Source organism: Oncorhynchus mykiss, chromosome 13 (assembly GCF_013265735.2).
Source record: "Oncorhynchus mykiss isolate Arlee chromosome 13, USDA_OmykA_1.1, whole genome shotgun sequence".
In the NCBI taxonomy this organism is placed as follows: Eukaryota; Metazoa; Chordata; class Actinopteri; order Salmoniformes; family Salmonidae; genus Oncorhynchus; species Oncorhynchus mykiss.
In genome coordinates, this window is record NC_048577.1 from 3,181,533 (window position 1) to 3,203,193 (window position 21,661).

Here is a 21,661-nt window from a genome sequence, read left to right on the forward strand (position 1 = left end):
GTAGTTATGGTATGAACCAGATTAGTCCTGTTAGTCTGTAGTAGTTATGGTATGAACCAGAGTAGTCCTGTTAGTCTATAGTAGTTATGGTATGAACCAGATTAGTCCTGTTAGTCCTGTTAGTCTGTAGTAGTTATGGTATGAACCAGAGTAGTCCTGTTAGTCCTGTTAGTCTGTAGTAGTTATGGTATGAACCAGAGTAGTCCTGTTAGTCTGTAGTAGTTATGGTATGAACCAGAGTAGTCCTGTTAGTCTGTAGTAGTGATGAACCAGAGTAGTCCTGTTAGTCTATAGTAGTGATGAACCAGAGTAGTCCTGTTAGTCTGTAGTAGTGATGAACCAGAGTAGTCCTGTTAGTCTATAGTAGTTATGGTATGAACCAGAGTAGTCCTGTTAGTCTATAGTAGTTATGGTATGAACCAGAGTAGTCCTGTTAGTCTGTAGTAGTTATGGTATGAACCAGAGTAGTCCTGTTAGTCTGTAGTAGTTATGGTATGAACCAGAGTAGTCCTGTTAGTCTGTAGTAGTTATGGTATGAACCAGAGTAGTCCTGTTAGTCTATAGTAGTTATGGTATGAACCAGAGTAGTCCTGTTAGTCCTGTTAGTCTATAGTAGTTATGGTATGAACCAGAGTAGTCCTGTTAGTCTACAGTAGTTATGGTATGAACCAGAGTAGTCCTGTTAGTCTGTAGTAGTTATGGTATGAACCAGAGTAGTCCTGTTAGTCTGTAGTAGTTATGAACCAGAGTAGTCCTGTTAGTCTGTAGTAGTTATGGTATGAACCAGAGTAGTCCTGTTAGTCTACAGTAGTTATGGTATGAACCAGAGTAGTCCTGTTAGTCTGTAGTAGTTATGGTATGAACCAGAGTAGTCCTGTTAGTCTACAGTAGTTATGGTATGAACCAGAGTAGTCCTGTTAGTCTGTAGTAGTGATGAACCAGAGTAGTCCTGTTAGTCTATAGTAGTTATGGTATGAACCAAAGTAGTCCTGTTAGTCTGTAGTAGTTATGGTATGAACCAGAGTAGTCCTGTTAGTCTGTAGTAGTTATGGTATGAACCAGAGTAGTCCTGTTAGTCTGTAGTAGTTATGGTATGAACCAGAGTAGTCCTGTTAGTCCTGTTAGTCTGTAGTAGTTATGGTATGAACCAGAGTAGTCCTGTTAGTCTGTAGTAGTTATGGTATGAACCAGATTAGTCCTGTTAGTCTGTAGTAGTTATGGTATGAACCAGAGTAGTCCTGTTAGTCTATAGTAGTTATGGTATGAACCAGATTAGTCCTGTTAGTCCTGTTAGTCTGTAGTAGTTATGGTATGAACCAGAGTAGTCCTGTTAGTCCTGTTAGTCTGTAGTAGTTATGGTATGAACCAGAGTAGTCCTGTTAGTCTGTAGTAGTTATGGTATGAACCAGAGTAGTCCTGTTAGTCTATAGTAGTGATGAACCAGAGTAGTCCTGTTAGTCTGTAGTAGTGATGAACCAGAGTAGTCCTGTTAGTCTATAGTAGTTATGGTATGAACCAGAGTAGTCCTGTTAGTCTATAGTAGTTATGGTATGAACCAGAGTAGTCCTGTTAGTCTGTAGTAGTTATGGTATGAACCAGAGTAGTCCTGTTAGTCTGTAGTAGTTATGGTATGAACCAGAGTAGTCCTGTTAGTCTGTAGTAGTTATGGTATGAACCAGAGTAGTCCTGTTAGTCTATAGTAGTTATGGTATGAACCAGAGTAGTCCTGTTAGTCTACAGTAGTTATGGTATGAACCAGAGTAGTCCTGTTAGTCTGTAGTAGTTATGGTATGAACCAGAGTAGTCCTGTTAGTCTACAGTAGTTATGGTATGAACCAGGGTAGTCCTGTTAGTCTACAGTAGTTATGGTATGAACCAGAGTAATCATGTTAGTCTGTAGTAGTTATGGTATGAACCAGAGTAGTCCTGTTAGTCTATAGTAGTTATGGTATGAACCAGAGTAGTCCTGTTAGTCCTGTTAGTCTATAGTAGTTATGGTATGAACCAGAGTAGTCCTGTTAGTCTGTAGTAGTTATGGTATGAACCAGAGTAGTCCTGTTAGTCTATAGTAGTTATGGTATGAACCAGAGTAGTCCTGTTAGTCTATAGTAGTTATGGTATGAACCAGAGTAGTCCTGTTAGTCTATAGTAGTTATGGTATGAACCAGAGTAGTCCTGTTAGTCTGTAGAAGTTATGGTATGAACCAGAGTAGTCCTGTTAGTCTGTAGTAGTTATGGTATGAACCAGAGTAGTCCTGTTAGTCTATAGTAGTTATGGTATGAACCAGAGTAGTCCTGTTAGTCTGTAGTAGTTATGGTATGAACCAGAGTAGTCCTGTTAGTCTACAGTAGTTATGGTATGAACCAGAGTAGTCCTGTTAGTCTGTAGTAGTTATGGTATGAACCAGAGTAGTCCTGTTAGTCTGTAGTAGTTATGGTATGAACCAGAGTAGTCCTGTTAGTCTGTAGTAGTTATGGTATGAACCAGAGTAGTCCTGTTAGTCCTGTTAGTCTACAGTAGTTATGGTATGAACCAGAGTAGTCCTGTTAGTCTATAGTAGTTATGGTATGAACCAGAGTAGTCCTGTTAGTCTGTAGTAGTTATGGTATGAACCAGAGTAGTCCTGTTAGTCTGTAGTAGTTATGGTATGAACCAGAGTAGTCCTGTTAGTCTGTAGTAGTTATGGTATGAACCAGAGTAGTCCTGTTAGTCCTGTTAGTCTACAGTAGTTATGGTATGAACCAGAGTAGTCCTGTTAGTCTGTAGTAGTTATGGTATGAACCAGAGTAGTCCTGTTAGTCTGTAGTAGTTATGGTATGAACCAGAGTAGTCCTGTTAGTCTACAGTAGTTATGGTATGAACCAGAGTAGTCCTGTTAGTCTGTAGTAGTTATGGTATGAACCAGAGTAGTCCTGTTAGTCTATAGTAGTTATGGTATGAACCAGAGTAGTCCTGTTAGTCTGTAGTAGTTATGGTATGAACCAGAGTAGTCCTGTTAGTCTACAGTAGTTATGGTATGAACCAGAGTAGTCCTGTTAGTCTGTAGTAGTTATGGTATGAACCAGAGTAGTCCTGTTAGTCTGTAGTAGTTATGGTATGAACCAGAGTAGTCCTGTTAGTCTGTAGTAGTTATGGTATGAACCAGAGTAGTCCTGTTAGTCCTGTTAGTCTATAGTAGTTATGGTATGAACCAGAGTAGTCCTGTTAGTCTGTAGTAGTGATGGTATGAACCAGAGTAGTCCTGTTAGTCTATAGTAGTTATGGTATGAACCAGAGTAGTCCTGTTAGTCCTGTTAGTCTATAGTAGTTATGGTATGAACCAGAGTAGTCCTGTTAGTCTGTAGTAGTTATGGTATGAACCAGAGTAGTCCTGTTAGTCTATAGTAGTTATGGTATGAACCAGAGTAGTCCTGTTAGTCTATAGTAGTTATGGTATGAACCAGAGTAGTCCTGTTAGTCTGTAGTAGTTATGGTATGAACCAGAGTAGTCCTGTTAGTCTGTAGTAGTTATGGTATGAACCAGAGTAGTCCTGTTAGTCTATAGTAGTTATGGTATGAACCAGAGTAGTCCTGTTAGTCTATAGTAGTTATGGTATGAACCAGAGTAGTCCTGTTAGTCTGTAGTAGTTATGGTATGAACCAGAGTAGTCCTGTTAGTCTATAGTAGTTATGGTAGTTATGGTATGAACCAGAGTAGTCCTGTTAGTCTATAGTAGTTATGGTAGTTATGGTATGAACCAGAGTAGTCCTGTTAGTCTGTAGTAGTTATGGTATGAACCAGAGTAGTCCTGTTAGTCTGTAGTAGTTATGGTATGAACCAGAGTAGTCCTGTTAGTCTGTAGTAGTTATGGTATGAACCAGGGTACTCCTGTTAGTCTATAGTAGTTATGGTATGAACCAGAGTAGTCCTGTTAGTCCTGTTAGTCTATAGTAGTTATGGTATGAACCAGAGTAGTCCTGTTAGTCTATAGTAGTTATGGTATGAACCAGAGTAGTCCTGTTAGTCTGTAGTAGTTATGGTATGAACCAGAGTAGTCCTGTTAGTCTATAGTAGTTATGGTATGAACCAGAGTAGTCCTGTTAGTCTATAGTAGTTATGGTAGTTATGGTATGAACCAGAGTAGTCCTGTTAGTCTATAGTAGTTATGGTAGTTATGGTATGAACCAGAGTAGTCCTGTTAGTCTGTAGTAGTTATGGTATGAACCAGAGTAGTCCTGTTAGTCTATAGTAGTTATGGTAGTTATGGTATGAACCAGAGTAGTCCTGTTAGTCCTGTTAGTCTGTAGTAGTTATGGTATGAATCAGAGTAGTCCTGTTAGTCCTGTTAGTCTGTAGTAGTTATGGTATGAATCAGAGTAGTCCTGTTAGTCCTGTTAGTCTGTAGTAGTTATGGTATGAACCAGAGTAGTCCTGTTAGTCCTGTTAGTCTATAGTAGTTATGGTATGAACCAGAGTAGTCCTGTTAGTCTGTAGTAGTTATGGTATGAACCAGAGTAGTCCTGTTAGTCTATAGTAGTTATGGTATGAACCAGAGTAGTCCTGTTAGTCTATAGTAGTTATGGTATGAACCAGAGTAGTCCTGTTAGTCTATAGTAGTTATGGTATGAACCAGAGTAGTCCTGTTAGTCTGTAGTAGTTATGGTATGAACCAGAGTAGTCCTGTTAGTCTATAGTAGTTATGGTATGAACCAGAGTAGTCCTGTTAGTCCTGTTAGTCTGTAGTAGTTATGGTATGAACCAGAGTAGTCCTGTTAGTCTACAGTAGTTATGGTATGAACCAGAGTAGTCCTGTTAGTCTGTAGTAGTTATGGTATGAACCAGAGTAGTCCTGTTAGTCTATAGTAGTTATGGTATGAACCAGAGTAGTCCTGTTAGTCTGTAGTAGTTATGGTATGAACCAGAGTAGTCCTGTTAGTCTATAGTAGTTATGGTATGAACCAGAGTAGTCCTGTTAGTCCTGTTAGTCTATAGTAGTTATGGTATGAACCAGAGTAGTCCTGTTAGTCTGTAGTAGTTATGGTATGAACCAGAGTAGTCCTGTTAGTCTGTAGTAGTTATGGTATGAACCAGAGTAGTCCTGTTAGTCTATAGTAGTTATGGTATGAACCAGAGTAGTCCTGTTAGTCTGTAGTAGTTATGGTATGAACCAGAGTAGTCCTGTTAGTCTGTAGTAGTGATGGTATGAACCAGAGTAGTTATGTTAGTCTGTAGTAGTGATGGTATGAACCAGAGTAGTCCTGTTAGTCCTGTTAGTCTATAGTAGTTATGGTATGAACCAGAGTAGTCCTGTTAGTCTATAGTAGTTATGGTATGAACCAGAGTAGTCCTGTTAGTCTATAGTAGTTATGGTATGAACCAGAGTAGTCCTGTTAGTCTGTAGTAGTGATGAACCAGAGTAGTTATGTTAGTCTATAGTAGTTATGGTATGAACCAGAGTAGTCCTGTTAGTCCTGTTAGTCTATAGTAGTTATGGTATGAACCAGAGTAGTCCTGTTAGTCTATAGTAGTTATGGTATGAACCAGAGTAGTCCTGTTAGTCTATAGTAGTTATGGTATGAACCAGAGTAGTCCTGTTAGTCTGTAGTAGTGATGAACCAGAGTAGTCCTGTTAGTCCTGTTAGTCTATAGTAGTTATGGTATGAACCAGAGTAGTCCTGTTAGTCCTGTTAGTCTATAGTAGTTATGGTATGAACCAGAGTAGTCCTGTTAGTCCTGTTAGTCTATAGTAGTTATGGTATGAACCAGAGTAGTCCTGTTAGTCTATAGTAGTTATGGTATGAACCAGAGTAGTCCTGTTAGTCTGTAGTAGTTATGGTATGAACCAGAGTAGTCCTGTTAGTCTGTAGTAGTTATGGTATGAACCAGAGTAGTCCTGTTAGTCCTGTTAGTCTGTAGTAGTTATGGTATGAACCAGATTAGTCCTGTTAGTCTATAGTAGTTATGGTATGAACCAGATTAGTCCTGTTAGTCTGTAGTAGTGATGAACGTAGTCCTGTTAGTCTATAGTAGTTATGGTATGAACCAGAGTAGTCCTGTTAGTCTGTAGTAGTTATGGTATGAACCAGAGTAGTCCTGTTAGTCTACAGTAGTTATGGTATGAACCAGAGTAGTCCTGTTAGTCTATAGTAGTTATGGTATGAACCAGGGTAGTCCTGTTAGTCTACAGTAGTTATGGTATGAACCAGAGTAGTCCTGTTAGTCTGTAGTAGTGATGAACCAGAGTAGTTATGTTAGTCTGTAGTAGTGATGGTATCGTACCGTACGACCAGAGTAGTCCTGTTAGTCTGTAGTAGTGATGGTATCGTACCGTATGACCAGAGTAGCGATGTGTTGTGTCTCTGAGCTGAGTGCTGTCATCTGTTGGTCAGAGAAAGAAGGTCGAACCCAAAGGTAGGAATACTCTGAGGACACCAGGTCAGACACAGAGGAGATATGACCCTGAGACAGAGAGAGAGAGAGAGGAGAGAAAAGGAGAGAGAATTAGACAGAGGAGGAGGGTGGAACCCAAAGGTAGGAATACTCTGGAGCTACCAGCTGAGACAGAGAGAAGATATGTGAGTGAGACGGAAAGAGAGAGAGAGAGATGGTGACCTCCAGACAGACAGGCTCCACATTCTGCACTGGGCTGTGATATTCTCAAACTGGGAAAGTTGGAAGGCCAGAAAGATGAAGGGATCGTTTTTCAGCTGGTGCGAAGACCGACACAACAGCTGATGCCCCGTTACCTTGGTTACATCCAGTTACCTTGCACGCTGGTGTAGAACCCGTGTGATGAGGTCATAGTTACCTTGCGCAGGTGTAGAACCCGTGTGATGTAATCTGGTTGCAGAACATCCTGATCCTGGACCTGTGTCCCGTACACTTCCTGGATCCGCACCTGCAGATCCCTCACCAGCCAATCGCGTTGCACCGCGTCATCGATACGCTGCTGCAGGTGGATTCTGGGAGAACACAGTGTGGATTATCACTGAGATTACTAAGGACTGGTCTAGAGTGAGTTGTTAAGATAAGGGTGGTTAGGAGAAGAATTGAGAAAGCTGATCCTAGACCATTATCTGCTAGAACCAGGCGTGGGCGATACTAGGCAGGACTCAGGGGTCTGATTGGGGTCACACCTTCTCTCCATCTGATTAACCAAACTGCATTCTAAACTGAAGATCATGACTAGGTGATTATTGGAGTCATTTATCATGACTAGGTGATTAGAGGAGTCATTTATCATGACTAGGTGATTAGAGGAGTCATTTATCATGACTAGGTGATTATTGGAGTCATTTATCATGACTAGGTGATTAGAGGAGTCATTTATCATGACTAGGTGATTAGAGGAGTCATTTATCATGACTAGGTGATTATTGGAGTCATTTATCATGACTGAATGGGGGCAGGTCAGCAGACACAATATACAGGCAGAAATACACAGTGCAACAGCACCACCTGTTGCCAGGGTAACAGTCTCTTAGCTAACGTTCCGCTCCCTGTGCTCCACTCCCTGCGTTCCGCTCCACTCCCTGCGCTCCGCTCCACTCCCTGCCCTCCACCCCACTCCACTCCCTGCCCTCCACTCCCTGCCCTCCACCCCACTCCACTCCCTGCCCTCAACTCCACTCCCTGCCCTCCACTCCACTCCCTGCCCTCCACTCCACTCCACTCCCTGCCCTCCACTCCCTGCACTCCACTCCACTCCCTGCCCTCCACTCCACTCCACTCCCTGCACTCCACTCCACTCCCTGCACTCCACTCCCTGCCCTGCCCTCCACTCCCTGCCCTGCCCTCCACTCCCTGCCCTGCCCTCCACTCCCTGCACTCCACTCCACTCCCTGCCCTGCCCTCCACTCCCTGCCCTGCCCTCCACTCCCTGCCCTGCCCTCCACTCCCTGCACTCCACACCCTGTACTCCACACCCTGTGCCAAGGAGACAAGACGTTCTGCCATCTTCAACTCTGAAGGTTCTATCATTAATGAGCTTGAGGAGAAAAGAGGAGTTGATCCTGATTCGATAACCCCTCGCAGCTATCCTCCAATCACAACGATTTAGGCAACTAATGGAACTATCACTGTTTAATCTCCACTGAAAGTGTTGCTATCCGGTTGCTAAGCAACCATATTTTTTGGGGGGGGGGGGTTCAGTCAGGTAAAACCAGTGTGTTGACAGCGTGAAAAGTTGCAAGCTCACGTCTAAATTTGCAGAGTAAATACGTACTGTAATTCCAACCACAAAACGTCTTAGGCCTTGATTTTAAGAATCGAAATAAGCAACAGCTTGCCTAGCTAATAGCTAAATGTTGGTTTTTTGATTTAGTAATATAATTATAATTACATTTGAGGCTCCACATGTCGACAAGTAAAATATGAAAGTTATTTTTTCAAACCAATGAGCAACTCTGCCGTAAACCAGCTGCATATTGAACGTTGAGATCGCCAGAGACCCAGTCTCTATGGCAATGACAAGGAGTGGCATGTTAACTAAAGAGACTGGTGCTCAGACTATCCACAGCTCTGTGTCAGACTACACTACCTGGTGGCTGAGTTAAGAGCCCCAGAGCAACAGGGACAAACCTACTATGGCTTCTACCCTTGAACTAAACTCAACCTTGAGGTTTGACGGCAGCCAGTCTACAGAACTTGTGGGGGGAGGGGAGAGATGGACACACAGAGACAGACAGGTAGTGTAATTGTTGGTAGTGGGTCCAGGTCTAGCAGGGAGGGGAGAGATGGACACACAGAGACAGACAGGTAGTGTACTTGTTAAACTCAGTTAGTGGGTCCAGGTCTAGCAGGGAGGGGAGAGATGGACACACAGAGACAGACAGGTAGTGTACTTGTTAAACTCAGGTAGTGGGTCCAGGTCTAGCAGGGAGGGGAGAGATGGACACACAGAGACAGACAGGTAGTGTACTTGTTAAACTCAGGTAGTTTGTCCAGGTCTAGCAGGGCAGAGACAGACAGACAGGTAGTGTACTTGTTAAACTCAGGTAGTTTGTCCAGGTCTAGCAGGGCAGAGACAGACAGACAGGTAGCGTACTTGTTAAACTCAGGTAGTTTGTCCAGGTCTAGCAGGGCAGAGACAGACAGACAGGTAGTGTACTTGTTAAACTCAGGTAGTTTGTCCAGGTCTAGCAGGGAGGAGAGAGATGGACACAGAGACAGGTAGTGTACTTGTTAAACTCAGGTAGTTTGTCCAGGTCTAGCAGGGCAGAGACAGACAGACAGGTAGTGTACTTGTTAAACTCAGGTAGTTTGTCCAGGTCTAGCAGGGAGGAGAGAGATGGACACAGAGACAGGTAGTGTACTTGTTAAACTCAGGTAGTTTGTCCAGGTCTAGCAGGGCAGAGACAGACAGACAGGTAGTGTACTTGTTAAACTCAGGTAGTTTGTCCAGGTCTAGCAGGGCAGAGACAGACAGACAGGTAGTGTACTTGTTAAACTCAGGTAGTTTGTCCAGGTCTAGCAGGGCAGAGACAGACAGACAGGTAGTGTACTTGTTAAACTCAGGTAGTTTGTCCAGGTCTAGCAGGGAGGAGAGAGATGGACACACAGAGACAGACAGACAGGTAGCGTACTTGTTAAACTCAGGTAGTTTGTCCAGGTCTAGCAGGGAGGAGAGAGATGGACACAGAGACAGGTAGTGTACTTGTTAAACTCAGGTAGTTTGTCCAGGTCTAGCAGGGCAGAGACAGACAGACAGGTAGTGTACTTGTTAAACTCAGGTAGTTTGTCCAGGTCTAGCAGGGAGGGGAGAGATAAACACACAGAGACAGACAGACAGGTAGTGTACTTGTTAAACTCAGGTAGTTTGTCCAGGTCTAGCAGGGCAGAGTGGGTGGTGATCTTGGACGGGTTGAACTCAGTGATCAGTTCCTCCATCTTACGACCGACACGGTTACCTGCAGGATGACAGGGGGACATTCATTTAGGATGCTTCTCAAATGGCACCCTACCACTACTTCCGACCCCTATTCCCTCTATAGTCCACTACTTCTGACCCCTATTCCCTGTATAGTGCACTACTTCTGACCCCTATTCCCTGTATAGTGCACTACTTCTGACCACTATTCCCTGTATAGTGCACTACTTCTCTGTATAAAAATATTCCCCTGCCTCTCTCTCTCTCCCCCTCCCTCTCTTACTGTTGAAGCCAGATCCACAGTGTGTGGTGATATCCAGTAGTGCTTCAGGTAGGGCCCCACTCCTCTGGAAACTCTGTATGTAGATATCTCCTTGTCTCTTGGAGAGCTTACTGCCATCTCTGTTGAGGAGGAGAGGAAGGTGTCCGAACACCGGGGGCTTCCAGCCCAGAGCCCTGAAATAATAACATAACATAACCAGGGGGCTTCCAAGCCCAGAGCCCTGGAATAACAACAATAACATGACCAGGGGCTTCCAGCCCAGAGCCCTGGAATAACAACAATAACATGACCAAGGGCTTCCAGCCCAGAGCCCTGGAATAACATAACCAGGGGCTTCCAGCCCAGAGCCCTGGAATAACAACAATAACATGACCAGGGGCTTCCAGCCCAGAGCCCTGGAATAACAACAATAACATAACCAGGGGCTTCCAGCCCAGAGCCCTGGAACAACAACAATAACATGACCAGGGGCTTCCAGCCCAGAGCCCTGGAACAACAACAATGACATAACGAGGGGGCTTCCAGCCCAGAGCCCTGGAATAACAACAATAACATGACCAGGGGCTTCCAGCCCAGAGCCCTGGAATAACAACAATAACATAACCAGGGGCTTCCAGCCCAGAGCCCTGGAATAACAACAATAACATAACGAGGGGCTTCCAGCCCAGAGCCCTGAAATAACAACAATAACATAACCAGGGGGCTTCCAGCCCAGAGCCCTGGAATAACAACAATAACATGACCAGGGGGCTTCCAGCCCAGAGCCCTGGAATAACAACAATAACATGACCAGGGGGCTTCCAGCCCAGAGCCCTGGAATAACAACAATAACATGACCAGGGGGCTTCCAGCCCAGAGCCCTGGAATAACATAACCAGGGGGCTTCCAGCCCAGAGCCCTGGAATAACATAACCAGGGGGCTTCCAGCCCAGAGCCCTGGAATAACAACAATAACATGACCAGGGGCTTCCAGCCCAGAGCCCTGGAATAACAACAATAACATGACCAGGGGGCTTCCAGCCCAGAGCCCTGGAATAACAACAATAACATGACCAGGGGCTTCCAGCCCAGAAATAACAGCCTAGTGGGAATCCCACCGGTGTGTGTGTGTGTCTAGTGGGAATCCCACCAGTGTGTGTGTGTGTGTACCTGTACAGCAGCAGGTGTGTGTGTGTGTGTACCTGTACAGCAGCAGGTGTTTGGAGGTGGAGATGAGCCACTCTGATCCTCTCAGGACGTGGCTGACCTTCATCAGGTGGTCGTCTACTACGTTAGCCAGGTGATAGGTGGGGAAACCATCTGCTTTCAACACGACAGGGTCTCCTTCAACCTGGAGCAGGAGCAGAAACTATTCACCCCCGTTGACTTTTCCCCCACATTTCGTTGTGTTACAGCCTGAATTCAGAAATGAAAATTGATATTTTTGTCCGTCACTGGCCAACACACAACATCCCATAATGTCAAAGTGGAATTCTGTTATTCTATTTTTTTTTATACAAATTAATAAATGTCTTGAGTCAATAAGTGTTCAACCCCTTTGTTAGGGCAAGACTAAATGAGTTCAGGAGTAAAAATGTACTTAACAAGTCACAATAAGTTGCATGGACTCATTCTGTGTTCAATAATAGTGTTTATCATGATTTTTTTGAAGGACTACCTCATCTCTGCACCCCACACATACAATTATCTGTATTTCAGTGAATTTCAAAGCACAGATTCAACCACAAAGACCAGGGAGGTTTTCCAATGCCTTGCAAAGAAGGGCCCCTATTGGTAGATGGGTGAAACAAAAATGACAAAGCAGATTGAATATCCCTTTGGGAAGAGGAAGATGTTCTCTATCCATCCACTACATTTTCCAGGTGAGGAACCATCAGATTAACACGGGGTCTCCTTCAACCTGGGATGGGAGGCGGAGTTTCAATTATATGTGTTTTGAAATAAGAAAAGCACTTGCAAATCTGAGGTTACTTGTTGCCGGGGCGTCGGAAATTTAAATAAATAAAAAAAATGGCACACTGCTTGCCGGTACAGCTTGTGTTTATCTATCTCATATCTGTTGGTTTACCTGGGCCACCTCATGACGGTTCCACCCGAAGACCAGATCGTTGAAGGGTTCCACTCCAGACTCCAGTCGGAACCTGATCACATGGGGGACCTTCTGATCCAGCTTCTCCTCTAGCTGATCTGGGCGGAGGTGTCTGCACCTGTTGTCATACCTGCAGTAGAGGAATGTTCAGTTACGCGTGTGAGCGATTATGTCTGTCTATTTAAACATGTCCATGAATGTGCTCCCGAGGAGGCGCAGCGGGTCGAAGGCCCTGCATCTCAGTGCTAGAGGCGTCACTACAGACCCTGGTTCGATTCCAGGCTGTATCACAACCCGGCCGTGATTGGGAGTTCCATAGGGCGGGGCGCGCAATTGGCCCAGCGTCGTCCTGATTAGGGTTTGGCCGGGGTAGGCCGTCATTGTAAATAAGAATTTGTTAACTGACTTGCCTAGTTAAATAAAATAAATAAAAGTATGTGTGTGTGTGTGTGTGTGTGTGTGTTTAGTCAACTCACCGCGGTGTCTGTCCGCTGCGTAGGGCCTCTCTCTTCAGTAATTCTAGTCTCTGCTGGCTGCAGAAGCAGTGGTAGGCCTTCCCTGTCTGGACCAAGGAGTCAGCAGCCTGGCTGTACAGGGACAGCCTCTGGGACTGGAGGTAGGGACCGTACTGGCCTCCTCCACGGGGACTCTCGTCTGGGGGGATACCTGGGGAGGGTAGGATGGAGATGGATGGTATCCATGTTAGCCCCCCATTATTACATGGGCAAAAAATGCAATTATGACTGGTCGGAGTCCACAGCGTGTTCTAGAATGTAAACAATGCTGTGGAACTGAATGTCTAGAATCTGAATTAGATTCCAAATACTTGGGATGTGTTGGAACACTCACGGGTGCTAACGTCCGTTGTAAAAGTTGTCCAAACTCCTTAATATCTAAATATGTCTCTGTTCCTACCAGACCCCCCAGCATGAACTCTACAGACTCAGCCACTCCCTGCACCAGTCTGTCCTACCAGACCACCCCAGCATGAACTCTACAGACTCAGCCACTCCCTGCACCAGTCTGTCCTACCAGACCACCCCAGCATGAACTCTACAGACTCAGCCACTCCCTGCACCAGTCTGTCCTACCAGACCCCCCCAGCATGAACTCTACAGACTCAGCCACTCCCTGCACCAGTCTGTCCTACCAGACCCCCCCAGCATGAACTCTACAGACTCAGCCACTCCCTGCACCAGTCTGTCCTACCAGACCACCCCAGCATGAACTCTACAGACTAGCAACTCCCTGCACCAGTCTGTCCTACCAGCCCCCCCCCAGCATGAACTCTACAGACTCAGCCACTCCCTGCACCAGTCTGTCCTACCAGACCACCCCAGCATGACCTCTACAGACTCAGCCACTCCCTGCACCAGTCTGTCCTACCAGACCCCCCCAGCATGAACTCTACAGACTCAGCCACTCCCTGCACCAGTCTGTCCTACCAGACCCCCCCAGCATGAACTCTACAGACTCAGCCACTCCCTGCACCAGTCTGACCTACCAGACCACCCCAGCATGAACTCTACAGACTCAGCCACTCCCTGCACCAGTCTGTCCTACCAGACCCCCCCAGCATGAACTCTACAGACTCAGCCACTCCCTGCACCAGTCTGTCCTACCAGACCCCCCCAGCATGACCTCTACAGACTCAGCCACTCCCTGCACCAGTCTGACCTACCAGACCACCCCAGCATGAACTCTACAGACTAGCAACTCCCTGCACCAGTCTGTCCTACCAGCCCCCCCCCAGCATGAACTCTACAGACTCAGCCACTCCCTGCACCAGTCTGTCCTACCAGACCCCCCCAGCATGAACTCTACAGACTCAGCCACTCCCTGCACCAGTCTGTCCTACCAGACCCCCCCAGCATGACCTCTACAGACTCAGCCACTCCCTGCACCAGTCTGACCTACCAGACCACCCCAGCATGAACTCTACAGACTAGCAACTCCCTGCACCAGTCTGTCCTACCAGACCCCCCCAGCATGACCTCTACAGACTCAGCCACTCCCTGCACCAGTCTGTCCTACCAGACCACCCCAGCATGAACTCTACAGACTAGCCACTCCCTGCACCAGTCTGTCCTACCAGACCCCCCCAGCATGACCTCTACAGACTCAGCCACTCCCTGCACCAGTCTGTCCTACCAGACCCCCCCAGCATGAACTCTACAGACTAGCCACTCCCTGCACCAGTCTGTCCTACCAGCCCCCCCCCCCCAGCATGAACTCTACAGACTCAGCCACTCCCTGCACCAGTCTGTCCTACCAGGCCACCCCAGCATGAACTCTACAGACTCAGCCACTCCCTGCACCAGTCTGTCCTACCAGACCCCCCCAGCATGAACTCTACAGACTCAGCCACTCCCTGCACCAGTCTGTTCCTACCAGCCCCCCCCAGCATGAACTGTACAGACTCAGCCACTCCCTGCACCAGTCTGCTCTGGTCTGTGTTTAGGTGTGTGTGTGTGTGTGTGTACGTGTGTGTGTGTGTAATTAAGTCTGTCCTACCAGCCCACTCCAACATATCCTCTATAGACTCTGCAGCTCCCGGCACCAGTCTGCTCTGGTCTGTGTGTGTGTGTGTGTGTAGGTGTGTGTAATTAAGTCTGTCCTACCAGCCCACTCCAACATATCCTCTACAGACTCAGCCACTCCCTGCACCAGTCTGCTCTGGTCTGTGTTTAGGTGTGTGTGTGTGTGTAGGTGTGTGTGTAGGTGTGTTATTAAGTCTGTCCTACCAGCCCACTCCAACATATCCTCTACAGACTCAGCCACTCCCTGCACCAGTCTGCTCTGGTCTGTGTTTAGGTGTGTGTGTAGGTGTGTAGGTGTGTGTGTAGGTGTGTGTGTTATTAAGTCTGTCCTACCAGCCCACTCCAACATATCCTCTATAGACTCTGCAGCTCCCGGCACCAGTCTGCTCTGGTCTGTATCTTCCATGCGTAAGATGAAGCTCCCTCCATACTTCTTAGCGTAGATATAGTTGTAGAGGGCTGTACGCAGCCCCCCCAGGTGTAGGAAACCTAGAGAGACATGGGTTAATTATAGTTGTAGAGGGCTGTACGCAGCCCCCCCAGGTGTAGGAAACCTAGAGGTTAATTATAGTTGTAGAGAGCTGTACGCAGTCCCCCCAGGTGTAGGAAACCTAGAGAGTAATTATAGTTGTAGAGAGCTGTACGCAGTCCCCCCAGGTGTAGGAAACCTAGAGGTTAATTATAGTTGTAGAGAGCTGTACGCAGTCCCCCCAGGTGTAGGAAACCTAGAGGTTAATTATAGTTGTAGAAAGCTGTACGCAGTCCCCCCAGGTGTAGGAAACCTAGAGAGTAATTGCAGTGTGGCATCACTGTAACAGTCCCGCTAGGTGGCATCACTGTAACAGTAGTGTTATAGCAGGTACAGGTTATAGTCTGCGTCCCTAATCCCTGTAGTGTACTCCTTTTAGCCAAGGCTCAAAACCAACAACCAACCCAAGGGTTGTAGAGCTATATGCACTGTGCAGGCTTTAACCCAGCACTAACACACCTGATTATTCAACCGATTGTCTAGCTATTAACAGCCAGTCGTGGGTTCAAATCCCAATCAGTCTACACCCCCCCCCCCAAACAAATTCGTTGCATTATTTTACCTGTTGGACTCGGAGCGAACCTCACTCTCACATCCCCATGTTCATGCTGATGACCAACCTCGTCACATTCAGATGAAAAGCATCTCTTCCGCGAGCTCTTCAACCTCATGTATTGCTGCTTTCCGCCGTGTCCACCACTGCGGTTGAAAGTCAATGCGTTCTTCAACAACACTGGGGTATCGAGTATACGGACGCTCCTTCCTGTACTGTATTGGCAACACCGCGTACACGTTTTTATTGGAAAGCATCTGGATGGTGTGCTGCAATGTATAAACGATGACAGGAGCATGATAATAATTAGCTAACTGCCGAAGTTACAAAACAAAGTTATCCATGTGTTCCACTCGCTACAGAGACAGCTAGCTAGCTACTGAACGCGGAAACGTTTTAGCACCACAAGGAGAGGAGCGTCTTTGTGAGAGGGGGAAAATTGCTCTTACAAATTCCTTCTACCGATGTTTGTTGTTTAAGGATCGATTTGCGTTGTTGATTTAATCGTGTCTGAAGTTGACGGTTAAAACTGTACCCCCGGCTCTCGACACATGCCACTCACGTGACGTCATCACACCACTTCCTGGTTTGCTCTGTTCAAAAATAAAAGTCCGCCCACCGATAAAAGCGCAGTGTGAAAACCTTAATGATGGACCTATTGATACCCAGAACACAAAGAGTGGTCGAATCCGAATCCGGAACGAATTAATATTATTTAGAAAATCGTTTTATGACGCCACACTTTCTGCACATTGTTGTTTAAACAGTTCGCATTATTAGTATAAGCGTATGTCTAAAGCATCTTAGATAATGGCCTCGATTCAGTTTTTGACCGCAAAAAAAAGGAAACAGGATGGAAAGTGCGAACCTGCAATGTGGTAACTGATTGTCGTTGCCTACGAAGACTCGCGACTAACCTCTGCGTTGTGGGAGATTTGATGAATAGTGTGGGGAAAAAAACGTACATAAACATCAAACATTGCTTTTCATTGATGACCAGCAGATGTCACTAATGTGGATTGTGTTAAAGCTCAGCGTAATGAACAATCAAAAGGCACAATTTGGTGAAAGCCCCGATGGCTTCAGAAAGCCTCGGTTTCCCATCACTAGAACATCTTACCCTGAGAACCTTTATTAAGAGTAACTAAGGTAGTCGTGAAATGTATACTTTTTCTATTGGTCCGTTTGAATACATGTTTTTGTGTGCTCTGATTGGTTGCAGGTATGACGCCACACCTCCACCGGTTTCCTAGGAAATGGTGGTACATTCAGTAATCTGTAACATTCCTTGCCAGGGGACAGAGAGGAAGCCATGCAGAGACAGTGCTGCTGTCTCCAATGGGTGTATATTCAGTATTCACCTTGCCAGAAGACACCGGCCCAACCTTCACGCTTGTTTACACTGCACTGGAGCCGGAATGCAATCATCTCTGCATTAAGACACTGTGGCGCCTGCGCTAGATATGGGGCAGAAAACAAACCTCAATGCAGGGTGGAATATGCCACTGTACTCCACATTGTACCTTTATCAACACTGCTCCATCGCGAAGATTGAAATACTGCCAGTTTTCCCAGATAACTGCCCTTCTTTTGCTCATGCTAGCAAGCAGGAGCCACAGCAGCCTTCGTTGACACTGTCATTCCAAAATGGCTGCCGTGGCAACTACTAGCTAGCAGGAGGACGAAAAGGGGAAAACTAGCAGTACTTCAATCTTCTCGGTGGGCGCAGTGTGGACAGGTAACATGTGGAGTAGAAGTGGCACATCCCATCCCTGCATTGAGGTACGTTTTCAGACCTATATCTCGCGCTGGCTCCACGGTGTCTTGACGTAACCATGATTGCTCTCTGACCCCAGTGCAGCTCAGTGTCTTGATGTAACCATGATGGCTCTCTGACCCCAGTGCAGCTCAGTGTCTTGATGTAACCACGATTGCTCTCTGACCCCAGTGCAGCTCAGTGTCTTGATGTAACCATGACGGCTCTCTGATCCCAGTGCAGCTCAGTGTCTTAATGTAACCATGACGACTCTCTGACCCCAGTGCAGCTCAGTGTCTTAATGTAACCATGACGACTCTCTGACCCCAGTGCAGCTCTGTGTCTTAATGTAACCATGACGACTCTCTGACCCCAGTGCAGCTCAGTGTCTTAATGTAACCATGACGACTCTCTGACCCCAGTGCAGCTCAGTGTCTTAATGTAACCATGACGGCTCTCTGACCCCAGTGCAGCTCAGTGTCTTGATGTAACCATGACGGCTCTCTGACCCCAGTGCAGCTCAGTGTCTTGATGTAACCATGACGACTCTCTGACCTCAGTGCAGCTCAGTGTAAACAAGTGTAATGGTAGTGAGCAGACATACATCGACACTATTAAAATAAACATATTTTTCTGTGGTGGCCTATAGAGGACAAACTGGTATTATATCACCACACAATCAACTTGAACTGGTTTGTCTTGATTCATCATTTGAAGCACAGACACACTTCCGTGTGAGAGGAATTTTCCCATCCAGATCCAACTTGATCTCCCTGGGACATATTTATTGGTTTTGTTGATCTTTATCATCATGATATAACCAATAACATTCACCATCATCACCAATAATATACACCATTATCACCAATACCATTTACCATCATCACCAATAACACTGATATAACCAATAACATTTACCATCATCACCACAAACACTGATATAATCAATAACATTTACCATCATCACCAATAACACTGATATAATCAATAACATTTACCATCATCACCAATAACACTGATATAATCAATAACATTTACCATCATCACCAATAACACTGATATAATCAATAACATTTACCATCATCACCACAAACACTGATATAATCAATAACATTTACCATCATCACCAATAACACTGATATAATCAATAACATTTACCATCATCACCAATAACACTGATATAATCAATAACATTTACCATCATCACCAATAACACTGATATAATCAATAACATTTACCATCATCACCAATAACACTGATATAATCAATAACATTCACCATCATCATAACATACACCATCATCACCAATAACATTTACGATCATCAGCAATAACATACACCATCATCACCAATAACACTGATATAATCAATAACATACACCATCATCACCAATAACATACACCATCATCACCAATAACATACACCATCATCACCAATAACATACACCATCATCACCAATAACATACACCATCACCCAGGAACACACACACTTTATAGCACATAAAACGACATATAAAACTAGGGGGGTTTCAGGTGTCTGGATACAACAGCCGCAGGGCGTTGTCAGTTTAACCCTGGATCAGTGTGTTACTGTATTCAAAGGGCAACTGTACACACACACACACACACACACACACACACACACATACAGACAGAGAGAGAGAGACACACACACATACACACACACACACACACACACAGAGACACACTCACACACACAGAGAGACACACACAGACACGCACAGAGAGAGACACGCACACACAGAGAGAGACACGCACACACAGAGAGAGAGGGACACACCTATAGAGCAGTAATATGCCTCAGGCCCTTATAACTAGAGATCATACACACCCTCTTGTTCATTCACAACATCATCTTGTGTCTTGAGGAAACACAGCCACTTACTGGTTGACCTGCGTCTCAGGTATCAGTACACCTTCAACAGAGACAGACGGAGGAAGCAACCTAACACTAACACACCTACCGACTGACACGGCTAACACCTTCATCAGGTAAAGCTTTGATTTCTACCTTCATTATAAAAGCCTTTGCGTATAAAAACCGAGTTGGAGCGGAGAGAGTGTGGAGGTTGGTATAATGACTACTTACAGGTTACATACCCCTGTTATTAGACTGAGACTGAATTCAGAGGTTGTTGTTTTTTTTTGGACTGAGTGTGTAAGTCGTTTTTGTTTGTTGTTTGTTTGTGACAGGTGAACGGTGTCGCGTTTTAGCTACCAAACAACATACACTTATGAAGTATGAAGATTAAAGTTATTTCATATATATATATATATATATATATATATATATATATATATATATATATATATACAGTGCCTTGCGAAAGTATTCGGCCCCCTTGAACTTTGCGACCTTTTGCCACATTTCAGGATTCAAACATAAAGATATAAAACTGTATTTTTTTGTGAAGAATCAACAACAAGTGGGACACAATTATGAAGTGGAACGACATTTATTGGATATTTCAAACTTTTTTAACAAATCAAAAACTAAAAAATTGGGCGTGCAAAATTATTCAGCCCCTTTACTTTCAGTGCAGCAAACTCTCTCCAGAAGTTCAGTGAGGATCTCTGAATGATCCAATGTTGACCTAAATGACTAATGATGATAAATACAATCCACCTGTGTGTAATCAAGTCTCCTTATAAATGCACCTACACTGTGATGGTCTCAGAGGTCCGTCAAAAGCGCAGAGAGCATCATGAAGAACAAGGAACACACCAGGCAGGTCCGAGATACTGTTGTGAAGAAGTTTAAAGTCAGATTTGGATACAAAAAGATTTCCCAAGCTTTAAACATCCCAAGGAGCACTGTGCAAGCGATAATATTGAAATGGAAGGAGTATCAGACCACTGCAAATCTACCAAGACCTGGCCGTCCCTCTAAACTTTCAGCTCATACAAGGAGAAGACTGATCAGAGATGCAGCCAAGAGGCCCATGATCACTCTGGATGAACTGCAGAGATCTACAGCTGAGGTGGGAGACTCTGTCCATAGGACAACAATCAGTCATATATTGCACAAATCTGGCCTTTATGGAAGAGTGGCAAGAAGAAAGCCATTTCTTAAAGATATCCATAAAAAGTGTTGTTTAAAGTTTGCCACAAGCCACCTGGGAGACACACCAAACATGTGGAAGAAGGTGCTCTGGTCAGATGAAACCCAAATTGAACTTTTTGGCAACAATGCAAAACGTTATGTTTGGCGTAAAAGCAACACAGCTGAACACACCATCCCTACTGTCAAACATGGTGGTGGCAGCATCATGGTTTGGGCCTGCTTTTCTTCAGCAGGGACAGGGAAGATGGTTAAAATTGATGGGAAGATGGATGGAGCCAAATACAGGACCATTCTGGAAGAAAACCTGATGGAGTCTGCAAAAGACCTGAGACTGGGACGGAGATTTGTCTTCCAACAAGACAATGATCCAAAACATAAAGCAAAATCTACAATGGAATGGTTCAAAAATAAACATATCCAGGTGTTAGAATGGCCAAGTCAAAGTCCAGACCTTAATCCAATCGAGAATCTGTGGAAAGAACTGAAAACTGCTGTTCACAAATGCTCTCCATCCAACCTCACTGACCTCGAGCTGTTTTGCAAGGAGGAATGGGAAAAAATTTCAGTCTCTCGATATGCAAAACTGATAGACATACCCCAAGCGACTTACAGCTGTAATCGCAGCAAAAGGTGGCGCTACAAAGTATTAACTTAAGGGGGCTGAATAATTTTGCACGCCCAATTTTTCAGTTTTTGATTTGTTAAAAAAGTTTGAAATATCCAATAAATGTCGTTCCACTTCATGATTGTGTCCCACTTGTTGTTGATTCTTCACAAAAAAAGACAGTTTTATATCTTTATGTTTGAAGCCTGAAATGTGGCAAAAGGTCGCAAAGTTCAAGGGGGCCGAATACTTTCGCAAGGCACTGTATATATATATATATGTTATTATATCACAAATTTACTTCTATTTTGTCCGTTAACAGATCAACCCTCTTGTTTATTGTTTGTTTGTGAACAGTTCTTTCTTACCTATG

General features: G+C 45.0%; 2 protein-coding genes across 6 annotated transcripts in view; one reads left to right on the forward strand and one right to left on the reverse strand.

Annotated features, from left to right (window-relative positions):
• Positions 1-16,450, reverse strand: part of LOC110514041 (probable glutamate--tRNA ligase, mitochondrial) — a 36,792-nt gene extending 20,342 nt beyond the window's left edge. Inside the window, exons 1-9 of one of the 5 annotated variants that reach the window (XM_036942231.1) lie at positions 15,853-16,446; positions 15,095-15,250; positions 12,698-12,887; positions 12,201-12,351; positions 11,314-11,462; positions 10,133-10,305; positions 9,781-9,889; positions 6,790-6,943; positions 6,310-6,440 (exon numbers count right to left, since the gene is read on the reverse strand). In XM_036942231.1, coding sequence (XP_036798126.1) covers positions 6,310-6,440; positions 6,790-6,943; positions 9,781-9,889; positions 10,133-10,305; positions 11,314-11,462; positions 12,201-12,351; positions 12,698-12,887; positions 15,095-15,250; positions 15,853-16,141 — 1,502 coding nt within the window. In that variant the 5' untranslated portion in view covers positions 16,142-16,446. Of the gene's footprint in view, positions 1-6,309; positions 6,441-6,789; positions 6,944-8,118; positions 9,493-9,573; positions 9,890-10,132; positions 10,306-11,313; positions 11,463-12,200; positions 12,352-12,697; positions 12,888-14,735; positions 14,852-15,094; positions 15,251-15,852 lie in introns of those variants that run through there. The other 4 variants (XR_005035696.1, XM_036942232.1, XM_036942234.1 and 1 more) reach the window with 4 other exon arrangements.
• Positions 16,451-19,418: 2,968 nt separating this feature from the next.
• LOC110489381 overlaps positions 19,419-21,661 on the forward strand; it is a 124,968-nt gene continuing 122,725 nt past the window's right edge. The window contains exon 1 of the mRNA XM_036942553.1: positions 19,419-19,612. The gene's annotated coding sequence lies outside the window, so the exon portion shown is untranslated. The remainder of the gene's footprint in view (positions 19,613-21,661) is intronic.